General features: G+C 30.3%; 1 protein-coding gene across 38 annotated transcripts; it reads left to right on the plus strand.

Moving 5' to 3' along the window:
* The first annotated feature begins 1,511 nt into the window (after positions 1-1,511).
* LOC145955425 (exocyst complex component EXO70A1) lies at positions 1,512-17,659 on the plus strand. Of its 38 annotated transcripts, XM_083070110.1 has the most exons (26): positions 1,513-2,080; positions 2,205-2,239; positions 2,345-2,425; positions 2,912-3,178; positions 3,976-4,084; positions 5,015-5,203; positions 5,955-6,522; positions 6,952-7,060; positions 7,175-7,281; positions 7,480-7,593; positions 9,344-9,458; positions 9,574-9,675; positions 10,620-10,717; positions 12,101-12,212; positions 13,391-13,438; positions 13,538-13,647; positions 13,828-13,879; positions 14,002-14,035; positions 14,142-14,250; positions 14,745-14,777; positions 14,879-15,011; positions 15,116-15,297; positions 16,023-16,185; positions 16,291-16,766; positions 17,194-17,302; positions 17,383-17,659. In XM_083070110.1, exons 19-22 carry the CDS (start codon positions 14,211-14,213, stop codon positions 15,225-15,227), a joined length of 318 nt encoding a protein of 105 aa, XP_082926236.1. In that variant the 5' UTR covers positions 1,513-2,080; positions 2,205-2,239; positions 2,345-2,425; positions 2,912-3,178; positions 3,976-4,084; positions 5,015-5,203; positions 5,955-6,522; positions 6,952-7,060; positions 7,175-7,281; positions 7,480-7,593; positions 9,344-9,458; positions 9,574-9,675; positions 10,620-10,717; positions 12,101-12,212; positions 13,391-13,438; positions 13,538-13,647; positions 13,828-13,879; positions 14,002-14,035; positions 14,142-14,210; the 3' UTR covers positions 15,228-15,297; positions 16,023-16,185; positions 16,291-16,766; positions 17,194-17,302; positions 17,383-17,659. The 38 variants fall into 38 exon arrangements, 27 of the variants coding, with proteins under 27 accessions (XP_082926247.1, XP_082926246.1, XP_082926248.1 ...); XM_083070104.1 differs by lacking the exons at positions 7,175-7,281; positions 7,480-7,593; positions 9,574-9,675 and adding an exon at positions 3,283-3,306; XM_083070096.1 differs by lacking the exons at positions 7,175-7,281; positions 7,480-7,593.
* The last annotated feature ends 1,776 nt before the right edge of the window (positions 17,660-19,435 follow it).

Genomic DNA, 19,435 nt, shown 5'->3' on the forward strand with positions numbered 1-19,435 from the left:
AAGCATGAAGTGGAGAATAATTTGTTACATTGTGGTTGACATGGATTTGATTTGTTAAAACTGATAACCAAACATTCTATTAATCGTACTACTCTAGATTTTAGCCACAAATTTGGATACCCCTACTTCAGATTACTGATTCAACTGGTGCCCAGAAAAGAACAGAATTCACAGAGTACACAGAGAGGTATAGAGAGAGAGACTACTATTCTGTATTGGCTGACATAATTTCCAAACACTGCTTCTGCAGTGTTGATAAGAAACTTAGGAGAACCACATCACAAAAATTAATAATGACTATTCAAGTATACTTGAATTAAATAACAATATAATATATTCATTATTAATTTTTAATAATTAATATGGTTAGTGATAATTTTTAATAATAATTTGATAAATGTCTAAAATATATAGAATATTATTTATCAATTTATAAAAAAAATGCATCTATTAGTGAACTATATATTGCAACTCACAAGAAAAAAGAGATAGTCTTATCAATGAAGAGGCAAGAGGCAAGGTCTATTGGAGTATATTGCAAATAAATTTGAATTGAATATATTAATTATTAATTGCCTTTTACACACAATTGGCTGGTTGAGAAATATTAATTAATCTACATATAGTATCTTTATATTCATAAATCATTTTCCCAAATCAGAATTCATTTAAATTTTTAATACGTAAATTATTGAAGGTTTATATAACAAATTAATATATTTATTATATTTGAATCGTTTTTTAAAACTAAGACAAAAGTTGCTGTTACAATTCTTTCACTCAATTTCTTTTTCTAAACACATAAAAATAAACAGTTTATGTTATTTATTTAAAATGTAAATAAAAAAAATTAAAAATCAACAACTAGTGACTGTGTATTTGTGATTTTGTCCACATTCTAAGATGTAATATTACATATATGATACAACTACTAATTATTTAGTTTAATAATTTTCCATAACATTGTATCAAATATAACTGATATTTACGTTATCATTGATATATAAGTGATATTTAATACAATAATTTTAACCTTTTTAAGTCTTCTTCTATTTAATTAAATTCAATCATAATATATATATATATATATATATATATATATATATATATTTATAATATCTTTATATTTTTCTATTTTGAATTTGGTTATCTTATTGTCTAAATAAGAATAGATATTCTTTTATTTACAAGAAAAATTAATTTTAAATTTGATTTTATACGATTTTTATCAATATATCTAAAATATGTTTTTTTTATAATTATTTTATTTAATGATAAAATAAAAAAATAAAAAATACCTATTTGTCCTTTTTAATTAATTTTTTGAAGATTTATTTATTTTAAAATATGATAATATAAAAGATTATATATCATTATAAATTATAAATTAAAAATGAGAATATTTAATAGAAATATAACAAATAATTTTAAAAAAAGTGAAATTCTTTAAATTCTCCAATGCGTACTGACCGTCTCTTTTCTCTATATAAATGTTGTGTCACTCTCTCCTCTCACTATATGACTCTCTTCTGAGTCGCTCTCGGGAGTCGCTCTCTTCTGAGTCACTCTGTTCTCTTACTCATTTTCTTTTTGTGCGGTGCAAAGACCGGTCGATATGGGTATTGCAGTTCCTCAATCTGATGACATTGTGTAGATGGAAGTGACGTGTCGCTCTCTCCTCTCACTCTATATGACTCTCTTCTCTCTCTCCTCTCACTCTATATGACTCTCTTCTCTCATTTCCATTCTCAAGAGTCACTCTCTTCACTTACTCTTCATTCATTTCCGGTGTAAGAGTTTCTCTTCAAAGAGTCTTCTCTCATTTTCACTGTCAAGAGTCACTCTCTTCTCTTACTCTTCATTCTTTTCCGGTGTCAAGAGTCTCTTTTCAAGAGTCTTTCTTCCATAGCACTTGTCTTCTAGACTCTTCTTTCCCTTTTCTTCTGTTTCTACATACTCTTTTTTCTTGTTCTTGTTTGTCTTTGTTACTCGTTAGAGTTTTTTTTGTGTTCCTTTTGTGTGGTGCAGAAACCGGTGGAGATGAACTTTACCATTCTTCGCTGGTGACCTTCTTTAAAAGGTAGAAATTAAAGTGATGTTATGCACCGGTTCTTCTCTGTCTTTCAAATCAATTTTTTGTATCATTTATTTCAGATTCTTGTTTCATTTGTTTCTCATTCATGTTTGTCTTTGTTATTGGCAAGGGTTTTTCTTTCTGGTGATGTTGTGCAGATGGAAGGTAGAAAGTAAAGTGATGTTATCAATTGTTTGTGCTTCTCTACTTTTCAAATCAATATCTCGTTTCATTTCATTTTAATTCTTGATTGTCTTTGTTGCTTGCTAGGGTTTTTCTCTTTGTTCCTCACTTTGGTGACCATGTGCCGATGACGGTAAAAATTAAAGTCATGTAATGGTGATGTTATTGGTGAGTGTGTGCGTGGAGTGGTGGATTGATAAAATGTCCTTATTTTAGCAGATTTTTTTTTTTTTGATTTTTACAAAGGTGAATTGTGGTTTGCGATTGTGTTTGTGATGAAGGATATTGATTTGTTTTAATTCCTAAAGAATAAGGAAATGACGCCGTAATTTGTTTTGGATAATTTTAACTGTCTCTTCGTGCTAGTTAAAAAGAATTGATTTACAAGATGACAACTAAAGGCCTTTTCTCCTTATTTTTAATAAGATATGTGGTACATATATGTATTTTCATTGTTTTATAGAACTAGAAAATAATGAGTGATTAAATCTGTCTTGAGCGAGCTAATCAAATATTTCCAACTATTTGAACTTATTTATCTCTCTTATTATAAAATGATGATGTCTGAGGGAATTGTACAATACCATGCTTCTATTTAATTTTTTATATTTAAGTGAAACTATTCTTAAAGTTCAGTTTTCATTCCGTTTGTAGGAAGGATAATGCTCAAGCTTGTGTACTTTTCACATATTTGACCTGATCGGAATTCTTTAAAGTTTGCAGCTTCCAATCCACCTTGAAGCAACTCTTTGAGGAATTTGAAAGTGGTGATGATTCTTCATTGCTAGGATCTGTAACAGTGCACATAATGGAAGCTTTGCAAACTAATTTAGATAGAAGATCGAAGCAGTATAAAGACCCTGCATTGACATATCTTTTTCTCATGAACAATGTTCATTATGTTGTCAGATTAGTTTGGAGGTATGTTTTTGACATTTTTGATTATCAATTTCTTTAAATCCCAATTTTATTGCATGTTTTGGTGCTTCAAAGTCTTTTTTCGTCTGAAATCTCTTCTATTCTAGGTCTGAAGACAGGGTTTTGCTTAGGTATGACTGGGTACAAATGACATGGGAGGATTTGGGCAAAGTCTTCTTCTAGTGACCTTACTGATTATTACATTGCAGCTTTCTTATATGTCACTTGGATAATGATAACATATATTTAGTCCCTCTAAAATTATCGAAATTTCCTTTTAGTCTTGATTTTGTTTTGTTCTATTCCAGTCCCCAAATTTAAAAATTTATCACTTTTAGTCCTCGAAGTACTTAGGTAGCGCTTGTCACTTGGATAATGATAACATATATTTAGTCCCTCTAAAATTATCGAAATTTCCTTTTAGTCTTGATTCTTGTTTGTTCTATTCCAGTCGCCAAATTTAAAAATTTATCACTTTTAGTCCTCCAAGTACTTAGGTAGCGCTTAAAAATTGTTTTAAGATGCTATTTAAACTACTTTTAAGATATAAAAACTGCATTTCCAAATTTGTGGTACTAAAATAGGACAAAATTTTAGAAGTACTAAAACCGAACTAGAAATGTTTTCAAAGGAATAGGAACAAAAACATATTTTACCCTTTTTTTTATATAATAAATGTGTTCTATTAGATTGGTTTAATTTTCCTGATATTTGGTTTCATGGAAATGCTCTATTTCTTCTTAACATTAATATTTGTTAAAGTTGTGTATTTTTTTTAATTCTGATTCTTTTCTCGGCAGATTCTTCATTGCTTATCTATTCAGGGCCTTAGCTCATCAGGTGTTGGGAGTGGTACTGGTGGCGGCAATGGTGGAACTGGAAGCAGTAGTGGTGCTTCATTAAGGACAGGTAGCCTTTCAGTTGCTTCTTTATGAGTAATGTCTTTACTTGTTTTGACATGTCTACGTGTATTGTGTATGAAATAATGAAGAGCTTCATTCAGAGGTATGGCTTTTGAAATGCAAAATCATGAATCTTGATGCTATCTCTATTGTGTATTGGTTTCGTAAATCTTAAGATGTCAATTTGTAAAGTTTTATTGTATGTTCAGTGGTCATGACTTTTCTAATTTATCACATAAAAGTTTTAGTGCCTATACATGTCAGTGACTTTTCACTTGCATTACTAATTTATTTGTAGTTTCCTTTTCAGTTGTCTATGAGACTACTAGTAGTAAAAGGCCTTTAATTTAATTATTATTCTTTTAAGATAGAATGCTCTATCATAAAATCATGAAATTTGTCTTGATCACCGAACTCTAAGATTTTGGTCTTGTACTCTGGCTTATGTTTTTAACATTATTATGGTTGTCTTTGATAAATTGTGACTAGCATGAAAAGGGACTACACTATTGATATTTCATGTATACGGACATTTTTTCTTTAAAAGTCTTACTTAAAAGTTTGGAATCATACTATTGCCACTTTTAAATTATTTATAGCATTCAAGAGAAAAACTGTTCAGTAAATATAAAAAAAACCTCTGATAGGTGCTTCATCTCATTTATTGAAGCCAGTTTATTTCAATTAAGGCATTATAATTCTGTCATTAGAATGGGCCTTGTTAGTGTCATCTGCCACAGTGTTTACTTTCAACTTCTTATTGATAGAGGTTTACACTTTACACTAGTCAGTAGTCACCACACTAGATGTTATATAGTTGACTATCATGATACATATTAGGTTTGGGTAGTTGTTTTGTTTCATTCATAAAACAAGAACAAGTCATTTTGCAGTAGTGTTATAATCTTGCAATGAACAATTTCCTTAAATTTTGCAGATTAAAACTCTTCTTAAAGGTAAAGCTTGCTTTGGAATAAAAGAAGCTGCAACTAGTTTGACAAAACATCTTGCACATAGAGCCCAGGAGACCTCTGAAGAATTTGAGGTGACAATTGAGAAAGATGCTACAAAGACTGCAGTTACAGATGGAACTGTCCATCCTTTGACACACTCTGTGATTAACTATGTGAGGTTTTTTTTTTTTTTTTTGAGTAAGTTCAGTGTTTGAGTAAATTCAGTGTTTGAGTAAATTCAGTCTTGTCTGATCCCAATTTCGTAGCCATATCTTCTAACCTTTTTTGCCATGTTCATTGATGAGATGACAAATTTGTTGGTCATTATTTATTATCATTCCTTACATGTCAAAATTTTTAAAATTTATTTTACAGTTCTGATTTATTCTGCTCATGGACATTTTAGTGCATTTCTTTGTTAGATTTGCTGAGAGATTGATGTGCCATGTTACATGTTTGGTCACTTAGTTTCTAGGTGTTTCTTTTGTAGTTTTATTGAAAGGATATCTTATTGATAGAATTGGTTCAAAATCTAAAGGAAAGAATTAATTTTTATTGATGAACCTGAAATACCAAATGTTGTGCCATTGTGGTAGCAGCCTTAGGATATAGGGTAGAACTAGAAAATAATGAGTGATTAGGTCTGTCTTGAGCCAATCAAATATTTCCAACTCTTTGAACTTGAGTTTTATTTTCCATATTATAAAATGATGATCTCTATGAGGGAATTGTGCAATCCCATTCTTCTATTTTATTTATTTATATTTAAGAGAAACCATTTCTTAAAGTTCAGTTTTCGTTACTTCTGTAAGAAGGATAATGCTATACTCTTCTCTGATGTGTGTGGGTAATTTTTTTCAGGATCTTTATCGTAGATCTGATGTTCACATATTTGACCTGATCAAAATTCTTTAAACTTTGCAGCTATCAATCCACCTTGAAGCAACGTTTTCTGCAACTTGAAAGTGGTGATGATTCTTCACAGCTAGCATATGTAACTGTGTGAATAATGCATGCTTTGCAAACCAATTTAGATGGAAAATCAGAGCAGTATAAAGACCCTGCATTAACACATGTTTTTCTCATGAATAATATTCATTATATTCTAAGATGGGTTTCGAGGTATGTATTCTACATATTGGTTTGCAAAGCATGCATTACATGTCTTGCAGCTTTCTTAGATGTCAGTTGGATAATAGTAAAATATGTTTAGCCCCTCTAAAATTATCAAAATATATTTTGGTTATGAATTTCTTTAAATCACAATTTTTTTTACATGTTTTGGTGTTTGAAAGTCTTTTTTCCTCTTCACCCTCTTCTGTTCTTGGTCTGAGGCCAAGGATTTGCTAGGGGATAACTGAAGCCAAGGTCTGAAGTCAACGACATAGGAGAGTTGTTCAGCAGCATGCAAATCAATAAAAAAGAAATGCTTGGGCAAAGGTCTTGTTCTAGTGCATGTCTTACAGCTTTCTTAGATGTCACTTGGATAATGGTAAAATATGTTTAGCCCCTCTAAATTGATCAAAATTCGCTTTTAGTCTCTTTAATTATTTTTTCGTCTTATTTCAGTCCCCCAAATTTAGAAATGCATCACTTTTAGTCCTCCAAGTACATTGGTAATGCACAAAAGTGGTTTTAAGTAGCTATTTAAACTACTTTGAAGATAAAAAACTTTGCATTCCAAAATTTCAGGGACTAAAATAAGATAATTTTAGAAGGAATAGAACTGAACTAGAAAAATTTTGGAGGGAATAGGAACAAAAACTTGTTTTACCCGTTTGTTTTTTATAATGAAGGTGTTCGAGTATATTGATTTGTTTCTTCTTGATGTTTGGTTTGATGCGAATGCTCTATTTCTGCTAAACGTTAATATTTGTTAAAGTTGTCTATTTTTTTTTAATTTTGATTCTTTTCTCGGCAGATTCATCAGTGCTTATCTATTCAGGGCCTTTGCCCATCAGGTGGCAGGAGTGATACTGGTGGCGGCGATGGTGGAACTGGAAGCAGTAGTGGTGCTTCATTAAGGACAGGTAGCCTTTCAGTTGCTTCTTTATGAGTAATGTCTTTACTTGTTTTGACATGTTTACATGTAATGTGTTATCAAGTTTAAGAAATTGAATGTTATGTTTGAGGAACTCCATTAGAGATAATCTCCGTGGATAGCTCCTGACATCCATCTGCTAGTGTCTCTCAGGCATGCAGTTGCTGAAGTCTTGTTGGTAGCCTATAGATCGTTTGTCAATTGTTTTGGGTGGGTTCTCATTTTAATTTATGTCATTCCTATTTAATATGTGGGGGAATAATTGTATCCATGAATATGAAATGATGTCTTTTTCCCCTTCGAAACAAAAATACATTTACTTATGTTTGCTTTTGATGCCTTGTGGTTTTTGAATGATTTATTAGTACCTTGCAATAAGTGCATAATTGGGAACCTACTGTGTCGTAGGCCTCTTGTGGAGACTGATAAGAATCCTCAAAAATACATCAAATACACAACAGAAGATCTAGACCATATGTTGGTTAAATTTTTTGAAGGAAAAAAGATGAGTGAAACAAAACGGTAAAATAATTGTTGATAACTTATGATAGGTCTATTTTAAATTTAGCATGATGGTATTTGGCGGTTATTGGTTAATGCCTTTATTTTGCATTGGTTTCTTTTCTCACTCTCACTTGTTCTAATTCACCAGGTTGTATTTGGTAGCTGAAAAGGAGTTATAGTTTGTTTTTTGTGTGATAAGATGGTGAATGATTTTGTATAGTTTGCTTGATTTGCTGCTTGAGTTGTTAGGGTGTGTTTGGAAACTCGTTTACAGAAGTTTTGCATTTTTCAATGTATAAAGGTTGAAGCTATGCCAGTGTTGGATTGATGTTGAATGTAGGTTAAAGTCAATGGAATTGATATAGTCTTGAAGGGAAATGTATTTCTGCCACGGGTACTAGTTTGTGATTTTAGCAGTCTTGAGGGCAACTGCATGTAACACGGAATTGGTGTAATATTCTGGCATCAAATTTCATTTAGGATTTTTTAATTTACATTTCTGGAAGTCACAGCCATATAAGAGTGTAAATTCGTCAAATTGTCTTGGAATAGGAATACTTGTGCCAAAATGATTGGTTGACGAAACTAGCCAAAGTTTTGCCCGGTCTTAATGTTTATCAATCTATATTTATATCTATAATACTATTAATAAAAGGAATTTCTTAATTGATATTCTCTTTTATCTTTTTCACTAATAATAGTTAATAAGCATTAATAAATTGTATCCGAGCATTTATAAGCATTTATTTATAAATTGAATTATTATTTTTATTTTGGGTATAAATATCATATTTTTCACTGCATGTGCAATATTAATGAAAGACAGTTTTCCTTTGGATGTTTAATATAACATACTCATTACTGGTTGAAAAAGTAGTTGATATTTCTTTTTTTAATTCTTACAAATGTGAACTGTGGTTTGCGATTGTGTCTGATGAGAGGTATTTATTTATTTTTAATTGCTAAAGAACAAGGAAGTAATGTCATATTGTCATGATATGTTATGGATAGCTCTTTTAACTCTCTTCGTGTTCTTGCATGTTGTGTTTTAAGTGTCAGGACTTGGGTTGTGTTCTTGCATGTTGTGTTTTAAGTGTCAGGACTTGGGTTGGGTTGGGGTGGGGTGTGATCTTGCATGTTGTTAAGTAGCTCAAAATTATTTTCTGTCATGTGGGTGGACTTGATTGATCAAGCGAGTAATTTGATTTTGAACTTTTAAGATTATTTCTCTACTTTGTATGGACTTGTTGGATTGACAAAGTGGGTAATTATTTTTTCAAGATTTTTTCATTAGATTGAATGTTGAGTTGTTTAATTGGTGAAATAGCTAGTTAGAATTTCAAGATTCTTTCATTCTTTGCATGTGGACCTGCAGATTTTTTGAGTGAGAATGTTGTGATGTCTTTACTGTATTTTAATGGAATCAGAATTCCTGAATAAAAGTTCCGTTATATATGTCTACATTTAGGCAACAAATTATAATTTGTAGAGACTTTAGTGATTTATTTATTTATTTATTTTTTATTATTATCTGCTCTTAAAATAACTCTAATTTTGTTTTGAATTGATTTTCTGTACATGTTATAAGATCAGATTATAGTTCTGAGATCTAAATTCTGATTGGATATAAATTGAGTTTGTTCTGTTCAAGAGTTGGAATAATATCCCATCGATTGTTACAAACTACATTTTGTACCTGGGCATTGCATGTTTATGTATATTTAGTTCTTATGCTATTAATCACATTTACAAATCTCCAATCTTGCAGATATCAGCCTTGAGGTGTCCAGTTAGGCTGAGGTTTATGTGTTAACATCCCACATGGGTTAGGCATATAATGAAAGTAAAATGGTCTTTGTGAAAAGTTAGAAGATAAAATGAAGGTACATTGTTTTTTTTATGGTAAACTGCCAACAGTGATGTTACATTTTTTATGCTTGTATTTTTGTACATGTGTGTTGTTTAGGAGAGTTGTGTATAGATTTTCTTTTGCATCAGGTACTGAAGGCACCATACGGGCAGTTGTTTGAAGGTCACCATACTATATATCGAATGCATCAATTTTTGATTATAAATCAACAAGAGAAGAATCATTTTATGGCAAGTATTTTAAAACTCTATTGTCTACTGCATGAATCTCAGAACTTATGCAATTTTTGAAAGTGAGAACATTGAATAGAAACATAACAGAAATACTCTTAACAAAACAAAGTGAAACCTTTTAAACTTGTTATACGAAAGTTATATTTTTAAATTTTAGAGGATAAAAAATTAAAAATAAACTGAAATAGGATATTTAAATTCTAATTTAGTTTTTATTTTATTTTTTAAAAATTAAATTATTAGGAACATCATAAAAATATCTTATTTTTATTCCTCTTAATGAACATTTATTATTTTTTGTAAAGTTTGAGAATTTAATTAAAAAAAATTGTATTCTTTTTAAATAGCAATTATTAATAAAATTTCACTGAATAATCCAGATTAAAATAAAGAAAGTTATAAGTATAAAAACTATTTTAATATTTAAAACTTTGAATAGATGATTTCTTAAGTTGCAATTTTTCCCAAATTTTATGAACAAAACATTTAATAGTGTTAAATTACTAATAATCAAAAGAAATTCTTCAACAAAACAAGTCTTTTACGTTTTCCCTTTTGCATTTAACAAATTTAAAGTTGCTTCTATCGCGCTAGCATTTTCCTTGATCACCGTCTCCAACCCTTCTTTCTCTATTTATAATTGTTTCATGTGTGTGAGTGTGTCTTCTGCTTTCACATCATTTGTTCAGGTTTTGATACTATCAAGAGTCTCTATTTCTTGAATAGCAACTGTACGCATGAATGTCTCCTCTTCCGATAAATGTCATCATTCTACTTTTCCTTTTGTTTCGTCTATACAATTTAGATTCTGCTTTGCAATTTCCTGTTTCATTTCTTTTTATTATTGTTTCATTTTTTGTTTATTTTGTTGTTTGTTTTCTTGTTTGTTTTGGTTAATCACCAGGGTTTTTATGTTTTGATGTTCATTTTGTGTGGTGCAGCAGCAGGTGCAAATGGATGTTACAGTTCCTTGCTCTGGTGACCTTGTGTCGATAGGAGGTAGATATTATATGATGGGTTGTTAATGGTGATGTAATCGGTGAGTGTGTGGAGTGATGTAAACAAATGTCTTTGTTTTAATTGATTTTTTTTTTAAAATTTTACAAGTGATAATTGTGATTTGTGACTATGTTTGGGATGAATGTTATTTACAATTGTTTTTATTTGCTAAAGATTTAAGAAGCAATGACATAATATGATATGAATAATTCTGTTATATCAATGCTGACCATGTACTTCTTTTAGTTAGCTGTATTCTTCTAGCTGTATTATATCCTATTTGTGTTCCTATTGGTATCAGTAATACCAAAAAACTAGCACATTCATATGATTTCTTGTACACTGAACCAAATAAATTAATAAAGCATCATGTATCGGGTAATACATTTTTCCCCATTTTACTCAAATATATGAAGCGACCATTTTAATGCACCACACACACCAGTCATAGACCAACTAAAAAATGTTAAACGGCCTTTCATAACATATATTCAAACTAATCAAACTCACAATAGCTGAAATGTTAAAAAATAGTATAGTAATTATAATGTCTTGCCTTGCAAGGAGTTTTAGTTAGCATTGCGTCTGTCAATCTTCTCTGCTTCCTAGGTGGAGGTAAAAGTTGATCCTCAAGATGTGGAAACATCCTTCCTTGATTTCTCACCCATGTATCACTACAACCTTTGATGGATTCTATTTTTTATTCCAAGTCATCTTTCCCGCTTACTTTTTCCAAGAAAACAAAAAAACAAAATGAATAGTTTATTGATCTTTTATAATAACAAAATTTAAATTAGCAGGGAAATAAAATAGATCATTTTTTATTAGTCAATTATTGTACCAGACTATAAAAGACAAGTATAAATGAAAAGATAATAATTGCATATTGCAGAATTGAAAAAATGACTTAATACAGCATTCTCACATTGAATATTTAAGATTCTCATAAGCCTCTAATTATCTTGTGCTCTATTCCAAATACTATGTAAGTGTTATCCTGTGCTCTATTCCCCTCTCAAATTTAATGATGACATGATGATATTGTTAGGTATATTAAGTTGTATTTATCTTTTCAAATAAATTCCTTTGGACATGAGAAATTTTCAATAAGTTACATATATAATTATTTGTTTGTATAATTTGTATATTCACACATACAAATGTATATATATATATAAAATTATTATTTTCCTTAATATAAACAATCACATTTATTTAAATTATAATCTGTTCACTAAAGCTGGAAAAAAAAATCATTCGCTAATCATTAATTACTAATAGTAACATTACCAACACACTACTCTCTTCGGTTGCACACATTGAGTAACTGAGTAAGATTATTTTTTGGTAAATATAGATTTTAACACCTAAAGACTTGTTTGCTGGATTGATTGTTATCGGAGATTTGGTAATTCATAAGCAGATTTGGCCAAAGATGAGAAGGGCTACGAAATGAGGATGAGAAGTTTGTTGATCAAGATGTTCTTAAAAAGCATCTTTGGTTTAAACTAAACAATAAAGTATTGTATAATCAGGTACGGTTTTTTCTTTTAGCCTTTTTGAAAAGAAGTAAGTTGTATGTGTTTTGATTATGTGTAATATATTCTTTTTTTATTTATTTTCAGATTTAGTTCAGGTTATTTTCTGTGTAAACTTTAGATAAATAATTGAAGAATAATTCAATACATTAAGCATTTTTAATTGTAATTTAGACATTATCCAGAAGTCAGTTATCTTTATTATCTTTTATTCATGGAAAATAAAAATAGGTATTCTTCTATTTACAAACAAAAATTAAATTTGATTTTATAGAATTTTCATCAACGTACCTAAAATATGTTTTTATTTAGGGATAAAATAAACGAATCAAAAACAACTTTTTATCTTTTATTTATTTTTGTGAAGTTTTTATTTTTCGTTAAAAATGATGACAATGTAAAAGATTATATGTTGTGCTAAAGTATAAATCGAAAATAAAAATATTGAATATCATAACATAATCAATTTAACAAAATAAAGTGAAACTTTCTAAATTGAAATGTCAAAGTTATATTTTTAAAATATAGAAAATAAAAAATAAAAATAAAATATTTAAATTCCAATTAAATTTGTATTTTAATTTTAAAAAATTAAATATTAAGAGCATCATTAAAATATCTTTTTTATTCAAGTTAAAAAATACTTATTAATTTTAAAATTTTGACACTTAAAATATAAATAAATAAAATAATTTAATAAAAGAAAAAACTAATAAAATTTCACCAAATAATTCATATTAGAATAAATAAAATTATAAAAATAAATGTTAATATTTTAATTTCTATACAGGGACATTACATTTTTATTTAAAAAAAAAAAATTTTATTCTGCCCATCATGTCTTATTTATATACATTTTCTCTATTTCACCGATTGGATTCTCCCCCGAGTGATCGTCCCATGTTGTCACTCTCTTCTCTGTCACTCTTCATTCCTTTTCCTTGTCAAGAGTCACTCTCTTCTCTCACTCTTCATTCGTTTCTGGTGTCACGAGTCTCTCTTCAAGAGTCTCTGTTTCGAAGAGTCTCTGTTTCGAAGATAGCACTGCCACACGTTGGTTAGATGTGAAGACTCATCTTTTCAGACTTTTTTATTGTTCTTGTTTGTTCCTTTTTGTTTTTGTTAGTCTTGAGAGTTTTTCTTTAATTCTTGTTCTTTTTGTGTGGTGCAAAAAGCGGTGGACATGAATTTTACCGTTCCTCGCTGGTGACCTTCTTTAAAAGGTAAAAATTAAAGTGATGTTATCCGCTTCTTCTCTGTCTTTCAAATCAATTTTTTGTATCATTTGTTTCTCATTCATGTTTGTCTTTGTTATTGGCAAGGGTTTTTCTTTCTGGTGACGTTGTGCAGATGGAAGGTAGAAAGTAAAGTGATGTTATCATTTCTATTCTCAAGAGTCACTCTCTTCTCTTACTCTTCATTCGGTTCCCGTGTAAGAGCTTCTCTTCGAAGAGTCTTTTCTCTCATTTCCCTTGTCAAGAGTCTTTCTTTGATAACACTTGCAGACTCTTACTCTTCATTCCCTTTTCTTCTATTTCTGCAGACTCTTTTTTCTTGTTTTTGTTACTCGCGAGAGTTTTTCTTAAATTCTTGTTCTTTTTGTGTGGTGCAGAAACCGGTGGACATGAATTTTACCGTTCCTCGCTGGTGACCTTCTTTAAAAGGTAAAAATTAAAGTGATGTTATGCGCTTCTTCTCTGTCTTTCAAATCAATTTTTTGTGTCATTTATTTTTTGATTCTTGTTTCATTTGTTTCTCATTCATGTTTGTCTTTGTTATTGGCAAGGGTTTTATTTCTGGTGACGTTGTGCATATGGAAGGTAGAAACTAAAGTGATGTTGTCAACTGTTTGTGCTTCTCTACTTTTCAAATCAATTTCTCGTTTCATTTTTTTTTTAATTATTGATTGTCTTTGTTGCTTGCTAGGGTTTTTCTCTTTGTTCCTCACTCTGGTGACCATGTGCCGATGAAGGTAAAAATTAAAGTCATGTGCCGATGAAGGTAAAAATTAAAGTCTGTAATGGTGATGCTATTGGTGAGTGTGTGCGTGGAGTGGTGGATTGATGAAATGTCCTTATTTTAGCAGATTTTTTTTTTATTTTTACAAACGTGAATTGTGGTTTGCGATTGTGTTTGTGATGAAGGATATTGATTTCTTTTTAAATCCTAAAGAATAAGGAAATGACGCCGTAATTTGTTTTGGATAGTTTTAACTCTTTCTGTTCGTGTGAGTTAAAAACAAATTGATTTACAAGATGACAACTAAAGGCCTTTTCTCCTTATTTTTATTAAGATATGTGGTACATATATGTATTTTCATTGTTTTATAGAACTAGAAAATAATGAGTGATTAGATCTGTCTTGAGCGAGGTAATCAAAGATTTCCAACTATTTGAACTTGAGTTATATCTCCCTTATTATAAAATGATGATGTCTATGAGGGAATTGTCCAATACCATGCTTCTATTTAGTATTTTTTATATTTAAGTGAAACTATTTCTTAAAGTTCAGTTTTCATTCCGTTTGTAGGAAGGATAATGCTCAAGCTTGTGTACTTTTCACGTATTTGATCTGATCAGAATTCTTTAAAGATTGCAGCTTCCAATAAACCTTGAAGCAACTCTTTGAGGAATTTGATAGTGGTGATGATTCTTCATTGCTAGGATCTATAACAGTGCACATAATGGAAGCTTTGCAAACAAATTTAGATAGAAGATCAAAGCAGTATAAAGACCCTGCATTGACATATCTTTTTCTCATGAACAATGTTCATTATGTTGTCAGATTAGTTTGGAGGTATGTTTTTGACATTTTTTATTATGAATTTCTTTAAATCCCAATTTTATTGCATGTTTTGGTGGTTCAAAGTCTTTTTTCGTCTGAACTCTCTTCTATTCTAGGTCTGAAGACAAGGATTTGCTAAGGTATGACTGGGTACAAATGACATTGGAGGATTGTTCAGCAGCATTCAAATCAATACAAAAGAAATACTTGGGAAAAAGTGGCAATTGAGAAAGATGCTACAAAGACTGCAGTTACAGATGGAACTGTCCATCCTTTGACACACACTGTCATTAACTATGTGAGTTTTTTTTTTGAGTAAGTTCAGTGTTTGAGTAAATTCAGTGTTGTCTGATCCCAATTTTGTAGCCATATCTTCTAACATTTTTTGCTGTGTTCATTGATGAGATGACAAATTTGTTGGTCATTATTTATTATCATTCCTTACATGTCAGATTTTTAAAATTTATTTTACAGTTCTGATTTATTCTGCTCATGGACATTTTAGTGCATTTCTTTGTTAGATTTGTTGAGAGATCGACGTGCCATGTTACATGTTTGGTCACTTAGTTTCTAGGTGTTTCTTTTGTAGTTTTATTGAAAGGATATCTTATTGATAGAATTGGTTCAAAATCTAAAGGAAAGAATTAATTTTTATTGATGATCCTGAAATACCAAATGTTGTGCCATTGTGGTAGCAGCCTTAGGATATAGGGTAGAACTAGAAAATAATGAGTGATTAGATCTGTCTTGTGCCAATCAAATATTTCCAACTGTTTGAACTTGAGTTTTATTTTCCTTATTATAAAATGATTATGTCTATGAGGGAATTGTGCAATCCCATTCTTCTATTTTATTTATTTATATTTAAGAGAAACTGTTTCTTAAAGTTCAGTTTTCATTACCCTTGTAAGAAGGATAATGCTATACTCTTCTCTAATGTGTATGGGTAATTTTTTTCAGGATCTTTATTGTAGATCTGATGTTCACATATTTGACCTAATCAAAATTCTTTAAACTTTGCAGCTATCAATCCACCTTGAAACAACTTTTTCTGGTATATAGCTGTGTGAATAATTCAAGCTTTGCAAACCAATTTAGATGGAAAACCAGAGCAGTATAAAGACCCTGCATTAACACATGTTTTTCTCATGAACAATACTCATTATATTATAAGATGTGTTTGGAGGTATGTATTCGACATATTTTGGTTTTGAATTTCTTTAAATCATAATTTTTTTTTTTTGCATATTTTGGTGGTTGAATTTTTCCTCTTAACCCTCTTCTGTTCTAGGTCTGATGCCAAGGATTTGCTAGGGGATGATTGAAGCCAAGGTCTGAAGCCAATGACATAGGAGGATTGTTCAGCAGCATGCAAATCAATAAAAAAGAAATGCTTGGGCAAAGGTCTTGTTCTAGGGAACTTGCTGACCATTACATGTCTTGCATCTTTCTTAGATGTCACTTGGATAATATTAAAATATGTTTAGCCCCTCTAAAATTATCAAAATATATATTGGTTATGAATTTCCTTAAATCACAATTTTCTTACGTGTTTTGGTGTTTGAAAGTGTTTTTTCCTCTTAACCCTCTTCTGTTCTTGGTCCTGAGGCCCAAGGATTTGCTAGGGGATAACTGAAGCCAAGGTCTGAAGCCAACGACATAGGAGAGGTTTTCAGCAGCATGCAAATCAATAAAAAAGAAATGTTTGGGCAAAGGTCTTGTTCTAGTGCATGTCTTGCAGCTTTGTTAGATGTCACATGGATAATGGTAAAATATATTTAGCCCCTCTAAATTGATCAAAATTCGCTTTTAGTCTCTTTAATTATTTTTTCGTCCTATTTCAGTCCCCCAAATTTAGAAGTGCATCACTTTTAGTCCTCCAAGTACGTTGGTAATGCTCAAAAATGGTTTTAAGTAGCTATTTAAACTACTTTGAAGATAAAAAGGTCTGCATTCCCAAATTTCAGGGACTAAAATAAGATAATTTTAGTCAGACTAAAACTGAACTAGAAAATTTTTGGACGGAATAGGAGCAAAAACTGATTTTACCCTTTTGGTTTTGATAATGAAGGTGTTCTAGTAGATTGATTTGTTGTTTCCTGATGTTTGGTTTGATGCGAATGCTCTATTTCTTCTTAACTTTAATATTTGTTAAAGTCGTCTATTTTTTTAATTTTGATTCTTTTCTCGGCAGATTCATTAGTGCTTATCTATTCAGGACCTTTGCCCATCTGGTGGCTGGAGTGATACTGGTGGTGGTGATGGTGGAACTGGAAGCAGTTATGGTGCTTTATTAAGGACAGGTAGCCTTTGACTTTCAGTTTCTTCTTTATGAGTAATGTCTTTACTTGTTTTGACACGTCTACATGTATTGTGTTATCAGGTTTTAAGAAATTGAATGTTATGTTTGAGGAACTCCATTAGAGATAATCTCAGTGGACAGCTCCCGACATCCATCTGCTAGTGTCTCTCAGGCCTGCAGTTGCTGAAATCTTGTTGGTATCCTATAGATCGTTTGTCAATCGTTTTGGGTGGGTTCTCATTTTAATTCACGTCATTCCTATTTAATGTGTTGTTAATGGTGATATAATCGGTGAGTGTGTGTGGAGTGATGTAGACAAATGTCTTTATTTTAATTGATTTTTCTTTTTATTTTTAAATTTTACAAGTGAGAATTGTGATTTGCGACTATGTTTGGGTGAGTGGTATTTACAAATTTATTGTATTTGCTAAAGATTTAGGAAGCAATGACTTAATATGATATGGATAATTCTGTTATATCAATGCTAGGCATGTACTTCTAAATAGCTGTAGCTGTATGTTCCTATTGGTATCAGTACTACCGAAAAACTAGTACATTCATAGGATTTCTTGTGCACAGAACCAAATACATTAGTAAAGCCTCATGCATCAGGTAAAACATTTTTCCCCATTTTAATGCACCACACGCACCAATCATAGGCCAACTAAAAAATGTTAAACAGCCTATCATAACATATATTCAAACTAATCATACTCACAAGAGCTGAAATGTTAAAAAATAGTATAGTAATTACAATGTCTTGCCTGGCAAGGACTTTTAATGAGCACTGCGTCTATCAATCTTCTCTGCTTACTAGGTGGTGATAAAGGTTGATCCTCAAGATGTGGGTACATCCTTCCTTGGTTTCTTACCCATGTATCATTACAGCCTTCTTTGATGGATTCTATCTTTAATTCCAAGTCATCTTCCCAACCTAGTTTTTTCAAGAAAACAAAAAAACACAATGAATAACTTATTCATCCTTTATAATAACAAAATTTAAATAGTAGAGGAATAAAATAAATCAGTTTCTGTAGTATTTCAAGGATTGGGACTTGGGCTGTGATCTTGCATCTTGACAATAAGTGCAATCAAATATAAAATAACTTTTGATATCTCAAAAATTGGGTAAGGTTAAGTTTTTGTTATTATTATTCAGGTTAAGTTTTTGTTATTATTATTCTTTGTAAATCGGTGTGTTTATCATAATTTTATAGAAAATGTGGTTATCTTAATTTTGGCTAAAATATTAATTTTATAGAACAATAATATGGGTTAATATATTTCTTATGTTTCTTTTTATATAAATTCATCTAACTTTTATATTTTTTAATAAAAATAAAATAAAAATAATAAGTTATTCCATAAAATGTACTAAGCATGAAGTATGTTGATTTCTAAAATGAATTAAGTTAATTTAGTAGTTGAATTAAATATTTATTTAAAAAAAATTAGCCTATAAGACACTATCGTATAAGACATCCTAAGGTTTTGCTCATTTGTCCTTGTGTGATTTATCTTTGTCTTTATGTTTGTCCTTATTTTTGTATGTGTGCTTTATTTCAAACTGTGTTTGTTTTTGTGTCTGTTTGTGTGTTTATCTATCTATGCTTGTATCTTTGTCACTCCTTCTGTGTGGTTGTTTGTGTGTGGTCAAGCCTTTATGTCCATATTTGCGTTCGTGTTTATTTTTTTGGGTGTTACTATAAATATGAATTTTGAGAATGCGATATTTTGCTATTGTTAACTGTTAATGACCCTTAGTTGAATTATAATGTTTGAGTAGATCCTTGATCAATTTTACTTACATGGTATGATATTGTTGTCATTGCCTTAATGGTATAATTTTTTATTCATTAAAAGAAAAATTTCGCCAACTTGAACTTTTCAATGTTGTTATTGTCCTTCAATTCAGAAAAAACTTGGTTGGGTATGTGAATCCTAAAATGTTATTCCTATTCCAGAATCCTAAACATCTTGGTTGCCTTTATGTATGGATACTTTGATCGACATATGATGTATATGAGATTATAAACTTTTTAAGGTTATCTCTTACCTGATGTCGAAAAATGTGGTTGTTTAATTGATATGAGTTTTTTACTTATCACGAGAATATGTGGGGTATATGAATCTT

This window comes from Cajanus cajan, chromosome 3 (genome assembly GCF_000230855.2).
Source record: "Cajanus cajan strain Asha chromosome 3, NIPB_CcT2T_4, whole genome shotgun sequence".
In the NCBI taxonomy this organism is placed as follows: Eukaryota; Viridiplantae; Streptophyta; class Magnoliopsida; order Fabales; family Fabaceae; genus Cajanus; species Cajanus cajan.